The 17,409-nt window shown below is 37.3% G+C and overlaps 1 protein-coding gene across 2 annotated transcripts in view; it reads right to left on the bottom strand.

Annotated features, from left to right (window-relative positions):
* The window catches only part of SATB2 (SATB homeobox 2), a gene marked incomplete at its 5' end in the record, with an annotated part of 179,088 nt that overhangs the window by 60,729 nt on the left and 100,950 nt on the right, over positions 1–17,409 (bottom strand). For both annotated transcript variants that reach the window (XM_080719979.1, XM_080719978.1), the window contains one exon: positions 12,126–12,598. In XM_080719979.1, the coding sequence (XP_080576105.1) occupies positions 12,126–12,598 (473 nt within the window). The remainder of the gene's footprint in view (positions 1–12,125; positions 12,599–17,409) is intronic.

Below are 17,409 nucleotides of genomic sequence, written 5' to 3'. Positions count from 1 at the left end.
AGTCTAAAAGTGTTGGGTTCCAATCTGAATAAAGGTAGATATTAGAATGTCATATAAGCCCTAAAGATAGCTTATCTGTGCTGCTCAGTGTCAGGCTAAAAGTAAAATCATACACTTAGCATTTCTTTAGGAACATTAGACTAGTAATTTTAGATAAAATAAACCCTATCCTCTCATAACATATTTTAACAACTAATTCTGGGATGTGTGAATAAATTATAGAAGGTTTTTAATGGCAGTCCTCTTCAAAAATCAAGTTACATCTCTTTAGAGATATATGATTCAAAAATTTTTACATAGCAGTCTAAAATATATTTTAGTTCATAATTACATATTGCTTTAAACAACCTAAAAAGCTTAAAAAGTATTTAAAAAAAAAACCAATTTAGTCCCATTTTACAGATTAGGGTTAAAGAAGGTCAGAGGTAGAAGGGGCTTTGGCACTCCCTTGGACAGACCCTCCATCTTGAGTATGACCAGCCTATCACATCTTGTCTTACAGGGAAGAAAATGAAGAAAGAGAAAGAACAAGCAAGCCCCCACTACACATACACATTCCTGATATTTCACTATCCCTTTTTAAAAACAGGAGTCCTCTTAAGAAGTCAGGTAATACCAATGCCCAGCCTGATCGACTCCACGCAGTGAACCCTTTCAGTTCGGAGTTAGTGGAAACCGTGAGCCTCAGGCAGAGCAGGGGAGCCTGCTGCCATTCTACCATCAGAAACCCTTTGCCCTCCTCATCTCCACTCCCATTTCCTTCTGGATGCTCCCAAGGCATTTTCCCCACTATCTGTGAATATAAAGAGGTTTCCTTGGGTCCCCTATTCATAATCTACAACCCCGCTATGAATCTGACTGCTGAAATTCATTTGTGGCATGCTAAAAATACTCACCCCGCCCCCGCCCCCCAGAGCACTGCTTAACCATGAAGCCAGGATACTTAGTCTGATTTGAATAAAAGGTATACAGGGCACAACAATGACAATTTGATTTTTATTATTAAAAATGATGTGTTAAATCCTCAAAGAAAGTGTCTTTATTGCATTAGTTTAATAAAACCTCTCTTTTATTACAATATTTCTTTATTAAGAAAGACAGCCTATGCAAGTGGCACTTTTGTTGGATGGGTAGATAGAATTGAATATCTGAAGGGAATTAATGTTCTTTGCAAATATAAATGTATATATATAAAATGACATTTGCCAACACATGTTACTGTAGATACGTATTTTTCAAGGCACTAAAAGATTAGGTGTATATTTGTATTGTGTGTGTGGGGGGGGTTGTGCACTTTTTCTGAGCTGGCACAAAAGGGCTGATTCTGAATCACAATTTATGATACATATCATCTTTTACACTGTGTCACCACAAAAACCTTTTTCTTTCCATCATATAAAATACTTGGCAGCAGACTCTACACACTTTGCCCTGAGTGGCCAGTTGGTGATGGACAGGAATACAAGGTTCTTAACAAGGCACTTTATACTGATTTTTTATGTTTCTGTGGGTGGAAGTCCAATCTTGGCTCAACAGCCAGTAGTATACCCTGCCTGGCTGGCTACATATTAAAAGTCTGATTTACATTATACTCATGATCTCTTCACTTAGCCTACTGAAACAATGACTGGATCTGAAATTTGGGGTCGTACAAACTCTTTTTAGAATAAATGTTCTATGTACCCCAAATCTGCAACTTATTAAATGAAACACATCTCAAAGACCAGCACATGCAATGAAACTACCCACGTGGCAGCTGACATTACCAGAACATGGAAAGCATGCAACACAAAGTGAAATGGGGATGGCAGAACTTTCCAGAAGCCAAAACAGTCTGTGTTCCTTCAATGCAATGCCCTTGGCCAAGTCACACTTGAGCTCCTACAATGGAGGAACTTATCCCAAACCCGATTCCTAGCAAGTTTACTACTTTTAACCCACCTAATCGAATAGACACAATTAGGTACAGGGTCCCATCCCATTTTCCTCCTTCTTGCATTTAGGAAGTGTTAGGTACTAAAATGGGGGCTATGAGCAAGCTGAGTCAAAATCTTCCTAACACTTTAGCACTAAATTGCAAAATCAAATAGAGAATGGAATAAGCGCCTTTTGGAAACACTTTACCCGTGGTGTTCTCAGCTCTGGGAACATACATGGTTTCTACTCACACCTTAAGTACCTGGCACCACGACTTTCATTCACGAAGTTCTGGGCCCTGGTTAATCCTAGTTTCCATGAGTATTTTGTGAAACAACTGTTGGCGACCTGCCCAAAAAATTTACTAGCTTTGGCTACTTTGTCAAAACATTGGCAAAAATATTACTTTCCAAAAACAAAGCAAAACAAAAAATATATTTATTGAATATTTATATCTTAAATATATCAGATGCCTTTAGATATATGAAAGTATTCTATTCATAGATGAGCTGACTCTATTCTGAAATAGTTATAAAAATATTATTATTTCCTGCTGAAATGTTTATACATTAACTTCAATCTTCTCCAGGGTCAAAAACACCTGTTCTTGCAATGCACATAGGATACACCATTGTCTTTATTGTACCACCCAGGATTACTGCTTTCAAAGTCTGTTTACCACTTGTGCCACCTTGGAGAGAGGATTATGTCTTTCACCTACCACTCAGTGATAGCAAAGGAGATTGAGAATTAAGTAGTTATGAATATGATCTCAGAATTCAGACGTGAAAGGTTCAAAAGTGGACTATAATTGGGCAATACTCAAATAATCTCTTTGCCAATAAAAGTAAGATAATTCTACTTTCCTCAGAACCCTCATAGGGTTTTCTACAGAGATTATATGAGCACAGAAAACATCCTAAGAGTTAAAAAAATGTTAGCCATCTTTATAGTGATTTAGCACAGTCTCTGAATACTTAATATTTATTAAATGAATGTATGAGCCTGGGACAGTAGCGCATGATTGTAATCCCAGTACTTGGGAGGCTGAGACAATAGGATCGAGGTTTGAGGACAGCCTCAGCTACTTGGTGAGGCCTTTGGCAATTTAGTAAGATCCTGTTTCAAAAATAAAGAATAAAAAATAAGGCTGGGGTGTAGCTTGGAGGTAGAAGCCCCTTGGTTCAATCCCCAGTTCCACAAAAAAAATTATATGTATGTAATTTTTATACATATATAAGTTTTTATATATATGTAAAACATCACCCAGGGTTTGAAAAGACTAGTCAAATAATACAATGGTAGACCTTCAGACTAAAACTGCAAGTTTCTACTGAAACATCCTTAGTGCAGGTGAAAGAATGTCTACTGAATACAGCCCCCTTGTCTATGTGAAATGAGTCAAGAATTCCTTTTAGAGAATAGTGGGAGAAAAAAAAACAAAAAAAATTAGAAAACCATCACTGAAAGGGTCTCTTTTCTTTTCTAGTAAAAGGTGGGAAAGCCTGAAATTTCTGAGTGCAGTGACTGATTCTGAAGGACTGCACACTGGCTGGGGTAGAGGAATGAAAAGGACAGTAGGCTGTCATGTTTGCCTCTTCTGGTTCTTTGGTCTGAGTATTGTGCAGGAAGTAGAAAAAGAGAATCTTCCCAATTTTTGCTACCTACAAGCTTCTCTTTCAGATGGATTTAGGAGTGGGAGTAGAGATGTACAGTTTGACAATCACTAAATTAACAAAGCCAGCTTCCTTCAGTCTGTAGAGATTAGCCCTTTGACCTCAACAATCCATTTTTTTCTTCTGGCTGAGACTGACAAAAAGGTGATAATTAACAATATTTTACCAGGCATAGTAGCATAAGCCTATAATCCCAGTACTTGGAAAACTGAGGCAGAAGGATCACAGGTCCAAGGCTAGCCTTAGCAATTAGTGAGGTCCCTCAGCAACTTAGCAAGACCATGTTTCAAAATAAAATAAAAAATAAAAAACAGCGCTGGGTATGTAGCTCAGAGGTAAGATACCTCTAGGTTCAACCTCCAGTACAAAAAAAATGTAAACAATCTATTTGCCCAGGAGCAGCCAAAGTGAGCCCGCTACCTAAAGGGCCACCCTACAGCCACCAAATAACTGTGAGACGCTGCTATCTCGGGCAATATTAATATTATTACAATCTTAAATCTATGAATTCAAGCCAGTGATTCTGAAATGAAAGATTGTTTATTTTATGAGGCAAGCAGGGCCATCTCTTCCTACTTTATTAATTTAGTGTTCTGAAGTCAAAAGAGAGTATATTATTTACTTCAGAACTCAATAACATGCTCATGCCTGATCTGCGACATTTCATATTTACAGCCATCTTTCTGTGGGTGGACTTCCTTTTTCTCACAGGTTACCTTGTCATTTTATAACCAGCTCACTGGACCATGGCGTCCAGACCCTTAGATTTACATTGTGTTCAATTACTCTATAACTTGTGCAGGACCTGTACCTTTGTTGGACACCAAAAAATAATGATGACTGAGATTCAGAAAAGAATTCTGAATATCTTGAAGGTCAAGTTATCTACAAATATAAACTTCATGTGTAATTAAATTTTGCCTATCTGTAGTTTATTATGTACAAATCAAACAAAGAAATTAAAAGATAAGTCCCCTCCCCAAACTGTATCAGAACATTCTTAAGCTCAGATAACCAGAATTTTGGCTGCTAAGATTTCCATTTTGTCACTCCATATCTCTTTCTATCTGTGCTTCTTTGAAACATAATGTTGAGCAACTCCTTACTTAGGCATTTTAATTTTAATAACCCGAGACATGTACGTACTGTAAACATTGAGTCAATAAAGTATAAACTCAAAGGCTGTGTCATTTCACACCAAGACATTTACACTTTTAGCTGTTGACCTTGCTGCCATTTCTAATATATCATTCAATCTAATTTTCCAATCCACTGAAAACATTCTCCAGTTGCTGAGTGACTTCATAAATTGTATTTATGACCCTGGTCTTAAGTTTCTTCAAATGATGTGTCTTTGATGAGTAAATTGTAGATCTTGTGCAAAGTCTCATAAAAAAATAAAAAGTAGTCAAATTAGGACAGTTCCAACCAAATAAGCTCCCCTACGATTTTCAGAATCCTGCTCTCTATCAGGTAAGACCAGGGCGCACACAACATTCTCAGACAAGGCCTTTGTAAAAGGCTGGGGAATGGAGTAACTCTGGCTTGTGCACTGAACTGAAGGAGCAAGGAGCGAAATTAGAAGCTGTTGCTATAAAATACCAGCACATTTTGCAAAATGCATCTGCGCTTCTACTGAAGACATCTTTTTAACTGGCTTAGCAGAATAACCTGAGACACAAGATGAACCTGAAACTTTCTGAGTTATGGCATGACCTGCTAGGGGGAGAAAAATATACTATACGTCAGTAACAAAATTGTGGCATAAAGTCTCGTTTTCAAATGATTCCAGTTCTCACTGCGGGCTCCTTGCGAAAGCAGGCTTCCTGAGCTGTGCCACCAAGGTTTGGGAACGTGGTCCAGACAGGATGCGAGGATCACACTAACCTCCCTTTTCTGCCATCCTAGTGCTCCCGTTCACATGTGGCAGCACATCCATTCCACTGGATTTAGCCTAGTTTGGATCAAAGCTTCCTCTACTTCATTTAACAGATTTGCTCAGATGGAAGGTCTCAGAGGAGAAACAATGTTAGTGAATGGGGATTTCTGAACATATGAATATGTAGGTCATTGGATTTTTAAATAAATTAGAGAATAGTTTATCTATTAAGGAAGACTCACCGTACATATTTTATGAAAATTGCTTAGGTCAGTGGACATCAGTAATATTAAGTCTTTTAAAATACTATCACAAGCCTTTTTGTGCTCACATAAGCCTCTGATTAATTTTTAAGTTAGTATTGTTACAAGGGGTGAAAGAATGCTTAAGATTAGGATTCATAATCACACTGTCAAAATATAAAGATTCACACACAGTTGTCAAGCAGCTTACTTCACATCTGGAGGTCTACTAAGTGAAGGTACGTCAACACTACGATAAACTTGGGATACATGTATAAAGAGGAATAAATGTGGAAAAAATTAGACCTGATAGAGAAGTAGTCCTATTGCTTCCTGAAATTATCACTCCACACCCACCAACTACCTCCATGACAGACACTGGAGATAGAGTAGGGCTAAGCAACCCAACTATTCGAAAACGTCATTCAGACTCAGTAAGGACAGTTTTCCTTTAAGTGAATCTTGGTAGAAATCATAAGGCCTCAATTGCCATATCTGTTTCTGTCTTAAACTTATTTGTGTTCTTCTCTTTCTCTTTCTCCCCCTCTCTCTGTCTCCATCTTTCCCTCTATATTAAATGTTCCTAACTCAGTCTGAACAATATCTATCACAATCCAATGAACTCTAGAGCTAGTGCTTAAAATAACACTAGTAATAATGTTTTTAAAAGTGAAATAGTAGGGTAAAACCTTCTACACTAGTCCAATCAAAGCATATTGTATTTGCTTTTTGAAAAGACTAGGCATAAAACTTAAGGTGTGCTTATTCAACCTACTATCCACACAGCGTGACCAAATGACAATTAGGCTAAGTAATGGCATGAACCTATAATCTGGAATAAAAATCACATCCTGAGATAAAGGTCTCCATGCAAGTGATTTATTAAGATGGTGCTTCCAAGGAAAACTGGTGAGGTGCAAGGAAGGGAAGAAATCAAAAGTCTCAGGCCCAGCCTGATCCTGCAGCAAGTTCTAAAGTGGAAAACTCATCCCAACTACAGGAGGCAAGGGAGCTAGCTGGGCTGGCCTTGTCCTGTACCCATCAAAGAGTAGTTAAGCATCTCCAGCTCTCTGCCAGTAACCTACAAAGCAAAGCAGACTTCAGTGAACTACAGAGTCCTCTAAATGAATTGCTGAAGAGCAAAAAAAGGCTCTTAGAAGTAAAAGCATGGAGATGGGACATGAAAGCCAGGGCAGGAATGTTGTGCACCTTGGCCTGCTCTGGTGACTGGCCATACCGTCTCACTTTGTGGCCACAGATGAGAGTGCTTAGCAATGTGCCCCAGGGTTGCCTGATTTTAATGACCACTTAGTAATACTAATACCACTTTCACCTTACTGTTCTCCTTGGGTCCCATTTGCCATAAAATGGCATGGCATGAAAAGCAATGCTGACCATTTCTTTCAAAAGACTCAAAGATGCAGTGTTTTGTCATACTCTGCATCCAAAGCTTCTAGTCTCCACCTCACACTAGAGATTCCATCACCAGTACTGCATGGCCACAAAGGTGCTGGCTTCCTTGCCCAGAACATATAACTCAGTATTGATGGTCTTAGTTTAGACAGTGAGTGTTTTTATTAGCAAAGTATTGTAAAGAAAATATAATAATTAATAATATTAAGAATCAAATTGGCAAAAGGTTGTGTATCTCTGACTCCAGCCGAAGCCATGACTTGGTCACAAAGCATGGGTGGGACAACATTTTATCAAACAAATGCATTTGATTTTGGAGATTCATATTTAGTAAAGTAAAAATGCATTAAAATCAAGTTCTTGGAAATATCATCCTTAATGTTATTATACATTGTCAAATGGTACAATGGTGTTGGGATCAGTCACACACAGTAATACATCATTTCTCTTTGAAGAGCTAGCATTTTTAAGTGCTATTATTATAAAGTTGAGTTTTTTGCTACAAGTTTTAAATATAAAAAACTAGTAGGTAGATGCAGTCTTTTGTTTACAGTTCTAGATATGTTTATAAAAATTTGCATATACTTTCAGTACATGCAAGCGCGCACACACACACACACACACACACACACACACACACACTAGATTTCTTCTTAGTAAAATTAATCATCAATCACAAATCCAAGAATACTAACTGTAGGCTGACAAAATGCATCAAGTTGCTTTTTTATTGAATTTAATAATAAATGAGTACCAGATATCAAGAGACATTTCTGGAAAATACTCAAGCATATGAGGATATGCTACAAGTTAGTAAAGCAACAGGGTACAAGATAGATATTGACTTTAAGTATCCACCAAATGAATCATCTAATTGCTTTAGCTCTGAGAACAATAATATTAAGATCCTTTTCTAATCAAAGATTAACAGTTCATTTATGTCATCTATAACATTAATAATTTTGTTTACTATAGCTGGGAAATTATTATATCACTCATAAATGCCTTATTCTACTCAAAAAAGCATTCCCATTTGGAAAATCCATGGTTGGCTTCATGGACACAGTACACTGTATTTTCCATTAACAGTGCTGCTGGTAAAACCAGCTGCCTGGTCTTGCTGTTAGTGACTATAGTATACACAGCAAAAACAATCTGCCTGCTGACCTCTTGCTCAAGTTCAAACTATGTCATTCTGTCAATACCATCTACCTTGATTAGGTCGGGCTTTATACACAACAGGTTATGATCCCAGAGGGATGAAAAGCTTTCCCAAATTAAAAGCAGAATTTTAAAAGGAAATACTCATACATTCCTATGCAGTTTCCATTTGATATCCTCAAGGCTGGCCCATGAACTCAAGCTCATGTTGATTGAAAGTGAATGTTTCTTTCTGGGTGTAGCCATCTTACAAATTTAATGGCAGGAGGAAAATAATAAAATGTGTTCCATGCTTCAATTAGACTTTTTATAACTTGGCACTTCAAAGATGGCAATGCCAAAGAAAAATCATTAATCCATAAAAAGAGACAAAAAGAACTGTGTGGGAGAAGACAGACCTCCAGGAGTGGAACGCCTTGGCCAAATGTATCCTCTCACCAAGATGGTCTGTCTTTTGTCTTGTCTCATGTGGGACTCTCTTCTGCTTTATGCTATTTAGGCAAAACATATACTGTATTTGCTTCTAAAATCCAAAGTAATACATCCATGCTTTCAATTTTATACTTAGCCAAAAGAGCTGTATACATAACCAGGCAATAAAATGTTGGCTCGGCATGAAGTGCCTATTCATGCACATGAATGATAGATGAAAGAACACATACATAGAGAACTGCAAAAAAATGCAGCATCAAAGGATGCATCTTTCCAGTTTGTATTGTGTAGCATCATGCAACAGATCTGCTCAAAAGGATGGAACCTTTCATAACCCCAGGCCAGATAACTATGGACACACAAATGAGCACTTTGAGTAACAAGAGAAAAGTGGTTGAGCAATGTTTAGAACATGTGTGGCTCTCTCTGAACTCATTTTCCAGCGATGTGAACAGCCTTGGTCACTGCTAGAATGGATAGATTAGCTAAGAGCCAAGGCCGCAAGAGATTTCACCTCTCTTGTTCTCCTGCATACCTAATATGTCAGCCCTAAACCTCACATGATCCCACTCTGTTTCTTCCCTACTCCATTCAGCAGGTGTAGCATTGCTGAAGATTGTTACCAAACCACAAAGGCTGGTTCCTTCACTAGTTCAAGCTGTTTAACTTCAGCTGAGGCCCAGACTACTTCATGAATCCTTCAATCTCAAATTCATTCCCTATCACATTTAATCTGCCCACCTGCCTCTAGCCCCCTAATTTCAACACCAAATTTTTGAAAAAGTAATCTGCAAAAAAAAAAAAAATTCACCCCTTAAATCCTAAATACCAGCCCTCATCTCCAGTACTGTCAAAGAACTATACAATTTATCAAAGACTTTTCTCAAGTAATCACCAAATCTTATGGCACAGCTTCAAGCTTCTCCTTATGGTAATTATACTCAGTCCTCTCCACTCACCACTGTCTCCCTGTCCCATTTCAACCAGCCCCAGCTCTTCTGGCATTTCTTCTCTTTTTCCTGATGCTGCTACTGATGGCAGTTCCTTCACTTCCATCCCCTGACTCTAAATCCTGGGCCCTGCAAAAAAATGTTTTCATCTCTTGCTGTATCCCTGACAACTTATCTTAGTACTAAACTCCTATTTTTAATAGTGGTTGCAAATGTTTATTAGAAATCTGCCAATAGTTCAAGGCCAAAGTAAGCCAATTTAAAACAATCACTGTAACCTTACTCCAACACTCTTTCCATATCTTCTTTGATCCTTTTCATACTTTTGCATTTATTCTCAGTCACCAGGCTCAAACTGTGGTATGATCTTTACTCAGTCACACCCTTTTGTCCATTTTATTGCCACAGTGCTTCTCGACTTCATCCTCTCCACTCCACTGTACTAGCCTTCTTCAAAACTGCCCCACATTTTACCTGGATAGTTATGGCAGTCTCCTAAATGAAATTATATTCCTAACCTCTTGCTTTCTAAGATCTAATTCTAAGTATTGGATCATAGCATATTCTTACATAAGACTGTTAATAGTTTCTGGTGCCTAAAGTTCAAAGTTCTTAGCATGGCTTCCAAGATATTTCTGATCTGTGTCCCCTGCCACCTGTAAGTTTTACTATCTTTTCTATTATAAACTACCAACTAGTCCCACATTTTTTGACTCAATCTTTTTTTTTTTATGAGTTCCCTTAGCTAAAATGCCCCTTTTCTCCATTTGTGCCTGTTCAATTTAGGTTAACCATCAAAGTGTGGCTCCCTGGAAGCCTACTACTCTGCTTACGTTGTTCCACCTACCGCTTTTGCTTCTGCATAGACTTGGAGCTTGCTGCCTTGCACTTAGCAGGGTAGCTAAACCTACTGTGTTTTTGAAGACTCGCCACATCTGTTCTCCTGAAAGCATTCCTTACCCTCAACTCACCATGAACCTCCACTGCAGCCATGACTTAGGTTCTCTTAGGTTATTTACTATATTTCATCTTTCAATATTGTTATCTGGTTACATTTTTCTCACTACTAGATCCTTAGATTCTATGAGGAGAAGCACCTTTACCTTTCTGTTACTCAGACAGGGGCTACATTGGTGGTTTTCAACATATAGTTCTCCATCCCAATAGTATCAGCATCATCTCAAACCTTGTTAGAAATAAAATGTTCTGGGTCCTACCTCAGAGTTATTGAATCAGAAACTCTGGGATAAGCCTACAAATCTGTATTTTAATAGCCCTGCAGGTGATTTCGATGTACATTCCAATTTAAAGACCACTGATGGAAAATATCTTTTCAAATAAGCAACCCTCAGTAAGATAACACACATATAAATAAACTGTTTATCTTTTATTATTTAATGTTATATTAGCATGCAACTCTTCTAAGACATTAAAAACAGGAGTCAATAGCCTGTTATCAATATCATATCTAATTTGCACATTTTAAAGGAGTTCATAAAAATTATATAAATTATGATATAATGATACTATTTTTATAAAATTCAAAACTAGATAAACAATTGATTGTTTGGGCATGTATAGTTTTACTAATATTTACTAATTTTTTAAACACCCAAGGGAATCTAATCACATATTCAATCAAGATCAAGGTATATCCGGGGACAAGTACATGGAAAGGATGAGCGTGAAGCAGAAACACAGACCCAAATCATTGGTAGTATTCTGGGTCCTCAGTTGGGTAGTATGTTCACAGATGTTTATTACATTACTAAAAATAATTAATTAAGGACACGCATGTATCAATGGTGATAGTATTTCATGCCTAAATAATTATTAATCTAATGATCCATGCTCTAAAATACATAAAAATATTTAGAGATAAGAAAGAATTAACACATGTCACAATTCCATCTCTAACATTATTTTTTTAATCTTGTTATAATTTTTATTATCATTGGCTATGTGTTTTGAAAGATGGATAAAACTGGTTAAAATAAAATGTAAAAGAAAAAAGTTCAAGATATTGATAATTAGGTTATTTATTATAAAACAATCAAGATTGCTTGTACATTAGAGAAAAAAATTTATGCTCCTAATAACACACTATCCTATAAATTGAATACAAAATGAGAGAATATTGAATATTTCAATAGTTCTTAAACCATACTTTCATTATTGAATTTTTAAATGAATAATTTATCTTCAGTCAACTATGAATGTAACTGGTGAGGAACTATACAGTAATGATTCCAGATTAAAAAGTCTGTATTCTGGCTTTAGAAAATAAGTTGTTTTATTTTTTTATAGTATAAATTTGAACACCATTTTAAATAACATTTTTTGAGGAAAGACATGTAGGTTGAAATTATAGATCTTTATTTCTACAATCCCCAAAGAATTGCAATGCAATAATAAAAATATTCTTAACCACCAATAAGATAAAAGTTCACCATACCTGTGTGCGGTTGAATGCCACTCTTGCGAAGACAGCTTGAGACACACTGGCCCTCTTCAGCTCATCTCTGACTTGCTGGTAGATATCTGGAGAGACTTCCACAGAAGAGTTGGTTGGCTCTGGCTTAACTGCTCTGGGGATTGGTGGATGGTTCAGAAACTGCTGGTTGATGGCTTGAGGATGCTGGTGAGCCAGGAGCCTGCTAACGGCAATCTGTTGGTTTATCAGATGGGCCATGGCTATTTGTTGCCTGACAAGTTGTGGGCTGAGCTGGGGAGAAAGAAGACCAGGGCTCATGATGGGCTGTAATGCGGGCACTTGGTTTCGGATTGGAGTACTGTGGTGGATTTGGCTATGAGGAGACTGTTCGTTGGTTTTCCCCAGGGATGCCAGCTGGTTCATATTTGGTAAATGCATTGGACGCTGGCCCAGAACACAATAGTCTGAAAGGTTTTCTCGTTCCACTCTTTCCACTGTTAAGAGATAAAAATGATAATTCATCATTATTTTCATTGTTATAATTTATTGATAATATGTGGAGTACTAAAGTATCATATTTGGGTATATTAATGATATAAACTTTTTATCATACAAAGTTGGAAGCCCTAGAGTAAAAGTACGCTATTCATTCTTAGAAAATGTTCTAATAATATGTTTTTGTACAGAAGATATGAAATTAAAAACATTTTCTACTTCAACTTTCTCAGATTTTCTAAAGTGAGCATTTCATTGAATAGCCAAGACAGAAACCATTATCTATTCCAAATTCCAAATCCTCTCATACTTCCTAGCTCAATCATCTCTCTCACTTATCATCCTTGGTAATAAAAGCACCGTCTATTCTTATCTTCAGTAGTTTGTGGTTAATAGTGTAGTACATGGTCATTAAGAAAGGTCAAGAAACATCTCCTATTTAATTAATGACCACTTTGTAATAAAAATCTCACATAAATATTATTATACAACTATGGAAATAGTCATAGAAAATGTCTACTGCATAGTACATCTACTTATTGTCTCATTTGCTTTATTTTTATAGGAATGTTTCTCTAAGAAATGGATATTTAAGGGATCTCAAAAAACTGGGAAACCAGTAAAGTAGAAGTAGATGGGAGGAGATGGGCAGGAAGGGAGATACTGAGATCACCTCACCTAGTTTTCCAGTACACATAATTTTTGCCAATTTTTTTTTTTTTTTGGTGGTACTGGGGTTCCTGGAAACCCTTCTACCTCTGGGCTACACTCCCAGACTTTTTTTTTATTTGGAAACAGGGTCTCTTAAGCCAGCGTGGCTGCCTTCGAACCTGCGTGATCCTCCTGTCTCCGCCTCCCAAGCGCAGGGATTACAAGCGTGCGCCACCACGCCTCGGCTTGCCAAAATTTTTTAAGACTCAGTAGTTTTCCACACAAATATAATTTTTAAATTATGTGCATGTAGAAATATATCACAACGAATCCTATGTTTATGCATGCTATAATGGGCCAATAAATAATTTTTAAAAGAAATGGACATTTTAGTGATTGTGATACACACTGAGATAAGAAGAAATTTCACATTAACAGCACTTTGTCAATCATGTTAATCTTTTCAAAGAACCAGGTTTTGATTTGTTGATCCTTAATCATGGTTCTCCCCTTCTCCAGATTATATATTTTATTCAGTTTTTATTATACTGTTCTAAAGATTTAAAGAATAATTTTAAAAGAGAAGAAAAGAATATTACTATTATAGATGTACAATATAAGGCAAAATATTTTCTTCCCACAAGATTACTACTCAGGAGAGGTAGAGGCACCTCTTGTCAAATCTTGATTTGAGCTCTGTATTTAATATTTTACTGTCTAAAATAAAGCTATTATTGGAGAAAATATATTAGGCTATATCAACTCCATTATTATTAGTTTTAAGTGTAACTAAACAGTTTTTTTTGGGTTTTTTTTTTTTTGTGTGTGGTACTGGGGTTCCTGGAAACCCTTCTACTTCCAAGCTACACTCCCAGACCTATTTTTATACTTTTTAACTTGGAAACAGGGTCTCTTAAGCCAGCGCGGCTGGCTTCGAACCTGCATGATCCTTCTGTCTCCGCCTCCCAAGCACAGGGATTAAAAGCGTGCGCCACCACGCCCGGGTAAGCAATCAGTTTTTGACAGCAAATTTCCACAGAGTGAGTAATTACAACTATGTGTGTTGATATGATTATGCAAAAGTCGATCAAAGCTAACTTCAAGAGGCAATTTTCTAGGTGGTTACATGCTGGAGATCAAAAGTACTCACTTGTAGGACAAATTTGTTAAAATAACTGTCCCTCTCTCATACAAATACTGCTTATGGTTTAGCATATAGTTTGTACTGACAAAATCATATTTTCATTAAAAAATACTGAGGCTTAAAAATTTTAGGCAGAAATGATGGGTATGGGAAAACTGGGTAAAATTACTCAAAACAGGAGAATTAGTGATGACAGAGATACCAGTGCCAAGTCACATGTGAAAAATGTGAGTGAAACTAATCAATGAACTGAAGTGTAAAAGAGTAGTGCTTCTAAGTTAATATCTTATGTAATGTGATTTTAAAATATATTTGTGGAAGTAAATTAACATGTTAAAAATGTAAGTATATATGTCTCCATTTTGTTCACATGTCTAAAAGCTTCATTTATTTAAAACTTCTCATTGAGAAAAATAGGTGAATACTCACATCTTGGGACCGCAATATATTTAGATATCTGCAGTATTTTTTTCTTCCTTTTTCTAAAGAACTGAATTTTTGCTTAACTTTGCTATGAACTCCCAAATAAGTCAAAAGTTTACTTCAAATTTCGTTAAGGTTTCAATTTCTAACTTAATCCTTTCAATGTAATTCATTTAGTTTATGTGTTACCTTTCCTTCATAAGGTTCAAGGTAAACAAATTATTTTAATCTTCTCCTCAAAAAGCAAACATTTTCCAATCATTGTATTAATTAAACCTTAAAGTACATAGTCTTAAAACCATACCAAGCAAATGGTCAGGAGCCTTCAGATAAGGTAATCTAATACAGTTTCCATCAAACAGGAATTACTCTTGTAATTTCCTTATTGAAAGAAGATGTAAAGAAACCATGAACTTCTCCCAGAGTCATCATGACTTATAGACAGAAACACTTGGCCTCAGGTAAATACCTGATTTGTTCTTGTTTGTTTGATAATTCAAAGTAAAGATGAGTACAAATATTAATTATGCTTTCAGGTACTTAGTAAGCAAAAGTTTTATTGACTTCTTTTGCTATTTACACAAAACAAAAAAAGAATTACTCCTGTATAGAATACATCCTTTGACCAAAAGTTAACCATCCAGCTTAATTAAATGTAAATTTCAGACTCCATGACATCTATATAAATTGGTTCAAAAAGAGTCCTAATAATATCAGTCTATATTCTTTTATATTCATGCATAATAACTAGTCCTATCTCTATGAGTTCTTGGATCCTTATAAATTCATGTTGTTAAGAATGATAACCGTGGAAACATCCCTACAGACTGCTTTATTTACCTCAGTGAAGGATTGGACATGTGGATGCTACCCATCCAGGTAGGGAACAACCAGAAACAACGTCCAGGGAGAGACAAGGCAGAGTGAGAGTTGCCTGCCCTGTGACAGGAGCTGCCATGACCTTGGTGCAGCTGGTTGTGTTGTTAGTGTATTGTCATTCCAATTTTTATGGAAAATCTGAATTTCACATGATATCTCCTAATCTGTATGTGTTGGAACTGATTTGATTTCTAAAATGAAATAAATTTGAAACAAACCCTTTTTGATAATCAAGTCCTGCAATAGGTGGCTTGTATTCAAAATTTTACCTAAGAGACTAAAGACACTCCTTATGTTTTTCAATATCTGAACACTACCAATCAAATCCAGGGCTTATACTTCTAAAAAGCTGGAGCAGGGGGGGGGGCGCCCATGAACCTAACTTGAAGAGTGCCTAAGGACCGAACACACATCACCAGGCTGCACCTCCACGAACCAAGGCAGGTTAGGATTCTGGTAACAGTTTGCACAGGTTTTGCCTCATTTGAAACCTTTTTCATTTATTTCTGCTATCATTCTTATAAAAATAACATCAGAGTAATAGTTTTAGACTCAAATCACATCAAAAGGGAGAAAAGAAGAAAAGAAGGAGGCATGGAGGCAGGGAGGGAGGGCGGGCGGGCGGGCAGGCAGGCAAAGCATTAGAATGCGCCAGACTGCAACTGAAAATGAAGCCTGGACATTTGTTATTTCTTCCTCTCTTTCCTCCCTCCCTTCTAGTCTCTCACTCCTTTCTTCTCCTCCTCCTCCTCCTCCTCCTCCTCCTCCTCCTCCTCCTCCTCCTCCTCCTTCTTCTTCCTTTTCTTCTTCCTCCCTCTCTCTCTCTCTCTCTCATCTCTCATCTCTCTGTTTTTAGTTTTCTTCCCTCCCCCTACCTTCCCTCTTTCAACCCATTTTAACTTTTTTCTAAATAATTTGAAAGTAGTCCTGATGGCTGAAAAACAGACCAACACAGTGCCTAGTTTTGTTTCTGCTTTTTCACTGAGATAGAAAACATCATGCTAAGTCTGTCTTAAACCAAACCAAAACCAAAGAGAAAATGTTGGCGCTAAAAGCCCATCATGTCCCTGTAATGCTCAGCAATAGGTCAAAAGCCCTTGGAAAAGGTAGAGGATGAAAGGCAGTGCTGCTTCTGACAGGGAAAGCCATGTTCCCATTCACAAGAGAAAATTCTCTAGATGAAGTCAGCATGCTACTTAGGAAAGAAACATTAAAAACGGAACTGCATCCAGAGCTGCAATTTCATTCACAGTGAACTGATTCTGCTGTGGCCAAAGTCCTGCAGGAGAGCGTGCCTAGGATGTCCCCAGTCCGGACACAGCTTGAGGAATCAAGCCAAAGGGGGCTGAAATGCTCCTATGCCTAGTAGCTGTGAGGCTTTCTGTAGCTCCTCTAGCCTCTAAGCAAGGCTTTCTGGGTGAATGGTCAGGAATGGAGTCTGCTCAGCTTTCTGAAAAACTCGGAGTTCCAGAGGATCTTCAGGTTCTTTAAGCTTCCCATGATTGAGAGAACTGGCCACTATTATCCACACACCCTCTATGCTCCTGAGGTTCCACATAACTCCAAAATAGGAGGGGGTTTGGTTGCGCTGTATTAGTATTCTAGGGGTTCCTGAAGCCTTACCAAGTTCACACACCTGATGCTCTACCCAGGAGGACCCATGACTGTTCAGATGCCCATGACTGCTGGCCAACATGCTGGTTGTTCACAGAA

This window comes from Muscardinus avellanarius (genome assembly GCF_963383645.1).
Source record: "Muscardinus avellanarius genome assembly, chromosome: 2".
NCBI classification, from domain to species: domain Eukaryota; kingdom Metazoa; phylum Chordata; class Mammalia; order Rodentia; family Gliridae; genus Muscardinus; species Muscardinus avellanarius.
The sequence above is the reverse complement of the archived record's forward strand: the minus strand, read 5'-3'. Positions and strand labels throughout refer to the sequence as shown.